Below are 10,450 nucleotides of genomic sequence, written 5' to 3' on the forward strand. Positions count from 1 at the left end.
TCTTCGGGGGGTGCGGGCTGGAAGCACGTGGGGTTTATTGTTTATAAGGCGAAGGGGCGATTTGGGGGAAAAACAGGGGATTTAAGGCCCTGCTGTGAGTTTTGTAAGTTGTAAAGAAAGTGGAAATCCCTTGGCTGGGGGGCTAAAGCGGGTGCGCTCCCTCCTCCCGCAGCCTTGGGTGCCCCCCACCCTCTTGGAGCTTGGGAAATGTGTTTTTATTGTGATTTAAGAAACGGGGGGGGGGGAGAAACAAAAAAACCACCCCGTTTTGACCCAAAAAAGGGGTGTTACCGCTTCACAAGCTGGGGAGCAGAGAGGGGCAGGGAGCACCCATGGGGGCTGCTTTGCCCTGATGTTCCTAATGTGGGGGTAAGGAGGGGGTATGGGTGCTAAAAATACTTCCTGGACCCAATTTCCCCCAAATTGAGGATGCTGGGGTTGAGTCCGGTGCTCCCCGGGGGTTTTGGGGGGGGGAGGCGGTTGAAGCTCAGCTTGGATTCTCTGATGTCTAATACAGGGTTGAGCCAGCATGTCTTTAGCAAAAGGAAAAAAGTGGGGGTTTGGTTTCTTTTTTTTCTTTGTTCCCCCCTTTTTCCTGCTGTTTTCAGGCTGGGGCAGGCAGGCGGGGTGGGGGATCACCGAAAAAAACTCATTTCCTCAGGAAACAGAGTGAAAGCCTTGGCTGAATGCTGGGACTCCAGGAATTTGGTGCTTTGGAGCTATGGGGGATTCGTGGACACCCCCCCTTCACCGTGTGAGCGGGGATTTGTGCCTGGAGCTGCGAATTTCAGCCGTGTGCAAAGTGCAAAAATAGGGAGGGAAAAAGTGAAAGGGGATGGAAGAAAATATAACATAAAACCAGATTTTACCAGCGATAAAATCTTGCAGTTAAAGCTTTTTCGCCTCAAGGTTTCCAGGCTCGAGGAGCGTACCTGGGGGAGATTTTGGGGCTGGAAACGGAACTTTTTGCACAACTGAGGAGGGAAACTGCCTTTTTCTTTTAACCTTTTTTTTCCTTACCAGGTGGGTTTTGTGGCTAATTAAACCTAGGCTGTGATTTGGGATCTGGGGAGAAGATGGATTCGGTATTAATTGTGCAGGGGGAGGTTTGGGAAGGCTGTTATCGGAAACAGGGCTGAGAACTGGTGCTCTCATTGCATGAACCTTCCTGCCAGGGGAAACTGAGGCATAGCTCTGCCAAGTTCAGATCAACTCAGTGTGCCTTTGGAGGTGATGGCAGTGGGACAGGGACATCTGGATGGGTGCAAACCCCCACCCTGCACTGCATCGGGGGCAAAGCGATGTGACCGGTGCCGCTCGGCTCATCGGTGGTAGGGGTCAGGGTGGATTTTGGGGTGCTCATTCCCTCAGTGGCAGGCGAGACAGTCTGGCTGGGTGGCAGGGCTGTGCCGGGGGGGAAGGAAACGGTAGCGACGGTGGCACGATAAGGGCTGTCTGCCAACCAGCGAGGTTTCCCCTTGTTTTTCTGCTGGGGGATGAGATAAGAGCTGGGCACCGGCACAGGATAACGCCCAAGGGGACAAGGAGCCAAGAGGGAGCCCGTCGGCAGCCTAAATTCAAGGTGCCGTCGCCTTTGGGTGCTCAGAGGGATGCCACAGGGCATTTCAGGGTGCACACGGTTCACAGACGGGGCGTGGAGTGCGAGCAAGCCGGTAGTTTCAGGGTGAAAAGCCATTTTCTCTGCTACCAGCCTTTCTCAGGTTCCTGGCACGGGGAGGGGGGGGTTCCCTCACCCGTTGCGGGGCTGGTGGAGGAGGGACCGGCTTTAGTCCAGGCTGAAGGGGAGGTTGCACAACCCGGCCCCGGGGGAAAGCGAGGCGGGTTCGGGCTTTGCTCAGCTCTTGGCTCCGGCCCTCGTTGCTTTCCATAACCTTCCTCTGGCATTTGTTTAGCACTTTACTACCCCAAAGCCATTCCGGATTTAGCTCCCCAGAGGAGGAGGCGGCTTTAGAGGGTGCATATTCCTTTCTCGCCCTCCTTCCTCCTCCCTTTCTTCGGCCCCGAGCCACTGAGCACCTCTGTTTGCCAATATCCCCGTGCAGATGTCGACTTACAAGCGGGCGACGCTGGACGACGAAGACCCCCTGGACTCCATCAGCGAAGGCGATGGGTACCCCAACGGATTCCAGGTAGGGCTTCATGTGTGTTTTAGGGTGAGGGGAAGGGATTTTAGGCCCTGGAGAGCAGCAAAGGGGATTCTGCAGAAGGGTTTTCTGCCTGGGACCAGCCTTTCCATGGGGCAAAGTCTGGCATGGGCAGAGCTGCGTTGGCTCCCGCCACCGCTGCCCTTTGCTCCCCTCCCGGCACCCAGAGCCAGCAACAGGGAAGCCTGCGGGGCTGGATTCTGGCTCGGCTGTTTGCAACGCCCCAGCACCCTGTTTTTCTGCTGGCCGAACCCCTTCCCGGTGTGGCTGGGGTGAGCAATTATCGTGGTGGTGGGAGCTTTGTCCCCACACAAAAGGGGATTAGGTTAATTCCTCCCTGAACAGCGGGAAATCGGCTTAAAAAGGGCTGAGGATGGCGAGAAAAAAAAACAAAAACCCATGGCTGCCAGTGTCCGGCCTCACTGGGAAAGATTTGGGGCTGGTGCGATGTTCTCGGTGCTGGCCCCAATCCCATTGGTCTGTGCCTAGAATGCTGTTTTCTGCCCCAAAAATCAGAGCTCCGCTGTGTTTTTACTTTCCCTGGTGGGGCCATCTCCGCCTGCTGTCGTATTGGGATGTTTCCTGGGGATGTTTTTCGGCAGAGCGGGAGTATCCTGTTACAGCACTTCCCACTGCTGCGGAGGCCCCCACCCTGTCCCAGTGCCAGCGGTGGGGATGGGGACACCCGAGGGGTTACAGCCATGCTCGAGGAGGGGTTTGGGTTGGTACGGGGCAGCAGGTGAGCCTGCCGAAACGCTCGCCCCGCTCCCTTTCCTGCCATTGTGCCGCCCTTCCTGGCCAGTTTCTGGAAGGCAGCTGCCGCCTTTCCCAGCCCGAACTGTGCCGGATCCCTCGCTGCGGGCCAAATTTGTGCCGTGGGCTGTAGGAAGCAAAATGGGGGATGCATCAGTGGGTTTTTCTGCCGGTGGGGAAACGGCGTTGCTTTTCCCGCAGGTGAACTTCCGTGGCTCAAGGAGCAGCCCAGGGTGCTGGGCTGAGCGGACGCGTGCTGAGAAGCAGCTTGTGGTGTTGGTGGGGGTGCTGGCAGCTGTGCTGGCAGCATGTCTTCTTGGTCTCATCTTCCAGTACAGAGCCCGTAAGTCCTCGTACCGCGCAGGGATCCTACCCCCTTGACCGGGATGGGTTGCTGGGGGGTTCCCTGGGATGGAATGCTCACCTGCATCACTTGCCCCAAGGTGGGATTCTTGGGTACCAGGCAGGATGTTCAGGTGTGGGGTGTGATGCTCAAGCACCAGACAGGTTGGTCACCTGCATCCCTTGCCCCAGGGTGAGATGGTCGGGCACAGGATGGTATGCTCACCCACATCCTTCACCCCAGAGAGGGATGCTCGGGCATTGGGCAGGATGCTTGGGCGTAGGATGAGATGCTTGCCTACATCTCTTGCCCTGGGACGGGATGATCGGGCAGGATGCTTAGACATGGGATGGGATGCTGGTCCGTATCACTTGTTGCGGAGCAGGATGTTAAGGTACAGGGTGGGATGCTCAGGCACCAGATGGGATATTTGCCCGCATCCTTCATTGCGAGGCTGGATGCTCCCTGGTGCGGCTCATTGCACCAAGGTGGAGGAGCTGAACCTGTCATTCCCACCGCCAGGACCACCTGCCATGTGCCTGTCGGAAGCCTGCATCTCTGTCACTAGCTCCATCCTCAGCTCGCTGGACCGAGCGGTGAATCCCTGCGAGGACTTTTTCAGCTATGCTTGCGGGGGCTGGATCAAGGCCAACCCCCTCCCCGATGGCCATTCGCGCTGGGGCACCTTCAACAACCTCTGGGAGCACAACCAAGCCATCATGAAGCATCTTCTGGGTGAGTATGTGGGAGCAGTGGGACCCCACAGTGCCGAGGAGCCCCAGTAGGTCCTGGGGATGCTGAAAACATGCCTGGGCGGGATGTAAGGTTGGACTTAAACCCCAGTGTCAAACAGATCCGTGACGCACGCACTGCAAGGACATTGGGAAGCAGATCCTGGCTGTTTGCTGTCCTGGATGCTCCTGGGATTTTTGACCGCAGCGTTGCCGCTCTTTGGTGCCGAGTAGGGGAAGGGCCTTGGCCTCAGCTCCACAAACCCCATGGCAGTGTTCCCAGGAGCTCTGAAATTCAGGATTTGTGCCCCAGATGGCATCCAGAGGCTGTAGCACCCCAATATCACCACAAGGATATGGGGTTTTTTTCTCCTGCTATAGCTTCCAGCCTTTGTAAGCAGCCTTTTTGGGGGTCTGGCTGCCACTCTGGCCGTTTTGGGGGGTCAAAAACTCCCCCAGTGGAGGGAGGATCCTGGGCGCAGCCTCTGCTTGTGAACACTGAAGTGAGGCAGCTTATCCAAGCAACCAGTGAGGACGGTTTGTTCAAGCTTTGAGCAAACAACTGGCTCCTTATCAGCACTTTCCACTGCGCTGGGGCTGATTATCTGAAAAGAGAAGGTTTGGGAAGAGTGTTGTCTTTTGGGAGAAGGGGGGTGGCATGGGAATGGCTTCATCCTCAGCTCTTCTTGCAGAAATCTGGCGCTGGTTTTACCGGGAGAAGGGACTGGGCTTCCAGCCAAGCGGTCGCGCTCGGCATTTCCTTGAATTCCTTGGAGCCGAGGGACCTTTAGTTAATAAACCCACACAGCTGGGAAGCCAAAGGTGCAAGCTGTGTCATGAGGAAAAAAAAAACCAAACCAACAACAACCCTCTGGGGAAGCAGAATTTTAGATGGGGAAAAAAATGAAAGGATGATTTTGGAGGCAGAGGAGAAAAATGGGTTTATTGTTCCTTCTTGCAGGAATAAATAGTATAGGGCTGGGGAGCAACTAGCACAGGGGCAAGGGCAGCACAGGGGGCTGGATGATGCTGGGAACATTAGAGCTGCTGGAAGAAATGCTTTTTGTTTTTTCTTTCTTTATCTTTCTGCTCCAAAGAGCTAGAGCAGTCGCTGTGGGTGGGAGAGGAGATGGGGGCAGGAGGCCAGGAAGGGCTGTGGGCTGTGGGATGCTCTCGGGGGCATGGAGGGGACCGGTGGGGCAATCCTCGGCGCCTTTTTGGAGCCTGGCTTTGCCCAAAACAGGGCTGAATATTTCTCTGGCGGAAGGGTGGGGGCTCCAGCGTGCATCAGCAGCTGCTGTGGGGGGCCAGATGCCTGTCCCCGGGGACCCCCTGCGAGCTCCCCCTGGGTACCTCCCACAGAAAACACCACAGCCAACGTGTCAAGCGAGGCGGAGCGCAAGGCACAGCGTTATTACCAAGCCTGCATGAATGAGAGCAAGATCGAGGAGCTGCGCGCCACCCCGCTCGTGGAGCTTATCCAAAAGGTTTGTCCCCTTCCTTGCAGAAAAGCCACCTTCCCCAGGTGGCTGCAAAATGGGAGGAAAAAAGCTAATTTATGGGCAGTCCCAGCACCTTCCAGACCCCATTCCTGGTGCTTCCTGGGGCAGAGCATCCCCCAGGGCAGGCAGGCAGAAAGAGGCAGGGATTTATAGGCAGGTCTTGCCTCTCCTGGGCTTTTTAGCCCCGTTGCAAGATGTTTCCCCCCAGGATGGGTATTGCGGGGATATTTAAGCAACTCCAGGTTGTCGTTCCTTCCCCAAAAACTGGTTGCTGTCTTTCCCTCAGCTGGGCGGCTGGAACATCACGGGTCCCTGGGCAGGGGACAACTTCAACGCGACGCTGCGGGAGGTGACGGCTCATTACCGCACCTCACCCTTCTTCTCCGTCTACGTCAGCGCTGACTCCAAAAATTCCAACAGCAATGTCATCCAGGTGGATCAGTCGGGGTTAGGCCTGCCGTCGCGGGATTACTACCTGAACAAGACGGAGAATGAGAAGGTAAGGTTGTTGGGGGAAATCTGGATTTGCTGGGGAGGTGCCGTGGGTGGGTGGCACCCACCATGCTGATCCCCACCTTGTCCTACCACGTAGGTGCTTGCTGGGTACCTGAACTACATGGTGCAGCTGGGGATGTTCCTGGGAGGCACCGATGAGGAGTCGACGCGGCAGCAGATGCAGCAGATCTTGGACTTTGAGACAGCGTTGGCCAACATCACCATCCCACAGGAGAAGCACCGGGACGAGGAGGTCATCTACCATAAAATGACAGCTGGAGACCTAAAGGTAGGGATGGAGTTGGTGAGCCTCCCTGCTCCACCATGATTTGGGAAGCGGGGCAGATGGGTGGAGGTGATGCAGCTCCACCAAGGAAGCCAGATGCCAGCCAACACCGCCTGGGAAGCTCTTGTGCAATAGCTTTGGCCTGTGTACTCCTTGGGGAAATCCCACCCTGACCCGTTCCTCCCAACCTCCGGACCACCCCCAGGGTCGGCAGCCATCCTACCGCGGCACTAACACTGTCCCAGCACTGCTGCCCACGGTCCAGCTGCAGATATCAGGCCAGTCACCTCCCTGTGCCCCCAAAGGGGCCCTAATGGGTTGTGTCAACATTTTTGACACCCGCCCCACTTTCTTTTCCTTTGTGGGAGGAAATTGTTTACTCTCCTCCGACCTTTGGAGGATGCTGCCATTATGGGAACAGACGTCTGCAAAATCAGCTGAATCCCTCAAACAGGGGCTGATGTGGCCGCCTCCAGCTTAGGAAGCGGCTGCCACCCCCCTCCGATGGGTTTTTTTTTTTTTGGCCAGTAGCAGCAGCATGGCTTTTGCAGGAACTGGCGCCGGCCGTGGACTGGATGCCCTTCCTCTCCACAGTCTTCTACCCTGTGGAGCTCAATGAGTCGGAGCCTGTCGTGGTCTACGCCAAGGAGTACCTGGAGCAGGTCTCTGACCTCATCCTGGCCACTGATAAATGGTGAGAGCCCCCAGCCCATGCGGAGGGGTGTCTGGGGTGGGCAGGTGTGTCCCGCTGCCCGCTCACCACCTCTGGCTACAGTCTCCTCAACAACTACATGATCTGGAACCTGGTGCGGAAAACCAGCCCCTTCCTTGACCAGCGCTTCCAGGATGCCGAGGAAAAATTCATGGAAGTGATGTACGGGACGAAGAAGGTGAGGGGGGAGCCCCTGACGCCCCCAAATCACCATTAAAACGGTGACAACTTTTTAAGCAAAGTCCTCGTCACGTTACATCCAAAAAATAGAGATGTGAGGCAGGTTTTGGGGTAGCAGCTCTGGCGCGGGGGGATGGATGTGGACCCCATCTCCCAATGGGGCAAGGGGCTGGGAAGGTGGGGGGCTTTGGCCGTGCCACCACTGATGACCACCTCTTGTCCCATGCAGACCTGCCTCCCACGCTGGAAATTTTGCATCAGTGACACGGACAACAACCTGGGCTTTGCCCTGGGGGCCATGTTCGTCAAGGCCACCTTTGCCGAGGACAGCAAGCAGGTGGTATGTCCCCAAGCGAGCAGCCTGCGAGCTACCACAATGGTGGATGGTTGGGGCATCCAATGTTTCTCTGCCCACCTTTTGTCCACTGAGCATCTCCATTCACTGGGTTTTTCACTGGTCTGCATGCTGTCTCGGCATGCCAGCCTCTTCCTCCCCACTGGTGCAAAGGGCCCTTGAACCCTCTAGGGTGGGAAGCCGGCTCTCCAGACTGACGTTGCACCACCTTTTGTCTAGGCAGAGGAAATGATTGTGGAGATTAAAACAGCCTTTGAGGAAAGCCTGGAGACCCTGCAGTGGATGGATGAAGAGACAAGGAAATCGGCCAAAGAGAAGGTGAGGTGCTGGCAGCTGCTCTGGGGAGGAGAGGGTGATGGTGGAAGATGATGGAGCTGGGTGAGCCTGTCCTTCCATCCCTGGCACCAAAAGCACTTTGGTCCTTGTCACCCTCAGGCAGATGCCATCTACAACATGATCGGCTACCCCAAGTTCATCATGGACCCCAAGGAGCTGGATAAAGTCTTCAGTGATGTGAGTTGCTCAGATAGGTCCCCTGGGTCTTCTGTTTCTGCCCTCCACTAGAATGTGCAGGACATGTGCCTATCACCATGGCCTCAGGGCAGCCTTGAACCCCAGGTTTCCTCCAGAAGGGTCTCAGTGATGTCCTTGGCCCTTCTCTGGGGACTTCCCAGAGAGCTGCAGGCCAGTCCTGGGGTGGCTGGGGCTCTCGGGATCCTTGCCCAGGAAGAGGAGGAGCTGGTTTCCGTAACGGTGATTCATTGCCCTCCTGAGACTCTGCAGATGTTGGAGAGGAGGAGAAACAAGAGCGGCCATTAACTCAGCTGACTCCTGAGGCTCAAACATGACCACAGAGGGAGGAGCAGGGCCGGGCGATCACCACGAGCCACTCACACCTTGCTCTTTTGCAGTATGAGGCCGTGTCTGACCTCTACTTTGAGAACGTCATGCAGTTTTACAACTTCTCGGCCAGGGTCACTGCTGACCAGCTCCGGAAACCACCAAACCGGGACCAGTAAGTCCTCCGCTCTGCTTCCCCGTTGTGCTCAGCGGGGAATATCACAAGATCTGGAGGACTGGGATTTGGTGTCCACCAGATCGTGCTGGTTTTGGGGAGTTAAGTTTGGGCCGATGGCTTTGCACCATGATAAGCAGATGGTGTCGGAGCAAACATCGGCAATGGGTTTGTGCTGCCACATTGGCCGTGTCCCTGCAGGTGGAGCATGACGCCTCCAACAGTCAACGCATACTACTCTCCAACAAAGAACGAGATTGTCTTCCCTGCTGGCATCCTCCAGGCCCCTTTTTACACCCGTGCATCTCCCAAGTAAGAGCCTAGGGAAAACAGGGAGGGCAGGATTCCCTAATTTCCTCCTGTCCCAAAATTTGAGGCTAAATTTCATGGCTTCAGGGAGCAGCAGCTGCTCTCTAAATCTCAGCATTGCCCTCCTGCAGGTCACTGAATTTTGGTGGGATTGGTGTGGTGGTGGGCCATGAGTTGACGCATGCCTTTGATGACCAAGGTATGGCCAGGGCCAGGCGGGTGGGCTGCTGGAGGGGTGGCTGGCAGGGTGATGAAGGACCTGTTGTGTCTTTGGCAGGCCGGGAATACGATAAGGATGGCAACCTGCGTCCGTGGTGGAAGAACTCCTCGGTGGAGGCCTTCAAGCGGCAGACAGCATGTATGGTGGAGCAGTATGGCAACTACACCATCAACGGCGAGGCCGTCAATGGCAAGCACACCCTTGGGGAGAACATTGCTGACAATGGGGGCCTCAAGGCTGCCTACCGGGTAGGGCCACAAGGCTGGGGAGATGCGGTGGGGGGCATGGTGTGGTTGGATCGGTGTTGTCCCCTGAGCCTGCTGTGCTCCCTGGCCTCCAGGCATATCAAAACTGGCTGAAAAAGAATGGGGATGAGGAAACCCTCCCAACCCTCGGCCTCACCAACCACCAGCTCTTCTTTGTTGGCTTTGCCCAGGTAGGTCACTTGGTGGTGGGCAGGAAGGGTGGACGCACAGGTTTTTGGGGGGTGGAGGCATGCCCAGATGGTGTTGGGATGGTGTGATGGCAAAACTGAGGTCTCCAGAGATGCTGCGTGGTGGATGGAGAACCAGATTGGGGTGGTGCTGGTTAAAAAGCTGGAGCTCAAGCTGTGTTGGTGCCCATCGCGCAAGCAGGGAGGTCTGATTCAGCACTGAGCAGGGCTCTGTGGTTGTGGATGCCGGCACTCGTGCCTCTTGCCCTCTGTCTACAGGTGTGGTGTTCAGTTCGCACGCCAGAGAGCTCACACGAGGGGCTCATCACTGACCCCCACAGCCCCTCGCGTTTCCGTGTCATCGGCACTGTCTCCAACTCCCGGGAGTTTGCAGAGCATTTCGGCTGCCCCCTTGGCTCCCCCATGAATCCCCCTAAGAAGTGCGAAGTCTGGTGATGGGCAGGCGCCTGACGGAACCAGCTGCGGGTTGCTTTGTCCTCTGCAGACGGCTGAATTTCCATGGTCCTTTTGAGAGGCTGAAACCACTTCTCTGTGCAACGAACTGCCCAGCTCTCAGCAGGAGCAGCGCCCTGCGTTGCTGGTATCATCCGAGGTTTGATCCACTGTGAAAACTCCTCATCCCCTTGCTTATTTGTGAAATGACTTTGATTTGGGGGTCTCTTCTTTCCCACCATGACTGGGCCACGTGTTGAGGCACGTGCATCCATGGGCACTACCCCGTATTTACACACGCAGCACTCCGGTCTGACCCACCGCCCCAGCAAAATGCTTCTTTTTTGGAGGCGACAAAGGGAATGCTGTGACACTGACAGGTTTGGCTGTGTGTCTAAATACACATGACGTACCTTCCTCTCTCCAAAGATGCGCACATGAGGATGGAAAGTATTTTAAGATATATTTTTCGGGGGGGGGGGGGGGGGGGGGAAATAT

At 56.4% G+C, this 10,450-nt stretch overlaps 1 protein-coding gene across 1 annotated transcript; it reads left to right on the forward strand.

Annotated features, from left to right (window-relative positions):
- The first annotated feature begins 2,063 nt into the window (after window positions 1–2,063).
- Window positions 2,064–10,378, forward strand: ECE1 (endothelin converting enzyme 1). Its single transcript, XM_010577194.1, has 17 exons — window positions 2,064–2,150; window positions 3,120–3,261; window positions 3,784–3,996; window positions 5,355–5,479; window positions 5,781–5,993; window positions 6,087–6,278; window positions 6,827–6,969; window positions 7,051–7,165; window positions 7,397–7,507; window positions 7,742–7,840; window positions 7,958–8,035; window positions 8,434–8,537; window positions 8,739–8,849; window positions 8,978–9,045; window positions 9,124–9,314; window positions 9,407–9,502; window positions 9,779–10,378. Exons 1-17 carry the CDS (start codon window positions 2,064–2,066, stop codon window positions 9,953–9,955), a joined length of 2,265 nt encoding a protein of 754 aa, XP_010575496.1. The 3' UTR covers window positions 9,956–10,378.
- Window positions 10,379–10,450: the final 72 nt, after the last annotated feature.

The sequence above is a fragment of the Haliaeetus leucocephalus genome, unplaced genomic scaffold (assembly GCF_000737465.1).
Source record: "Haliaeetus leucocephalus isolate CR32 unplaced genomic scaffold, Haliaeetus_leucocephalus-4.0 Scaffold556, whole genome shotgun sequence".
NCBI classification, from domain to species: Eukaryota; Metazoa; Chordata; class Aves; order Accipitriformes; family Accipitridae; genus Haliaeetus; species Haliaeetus leucocephalus.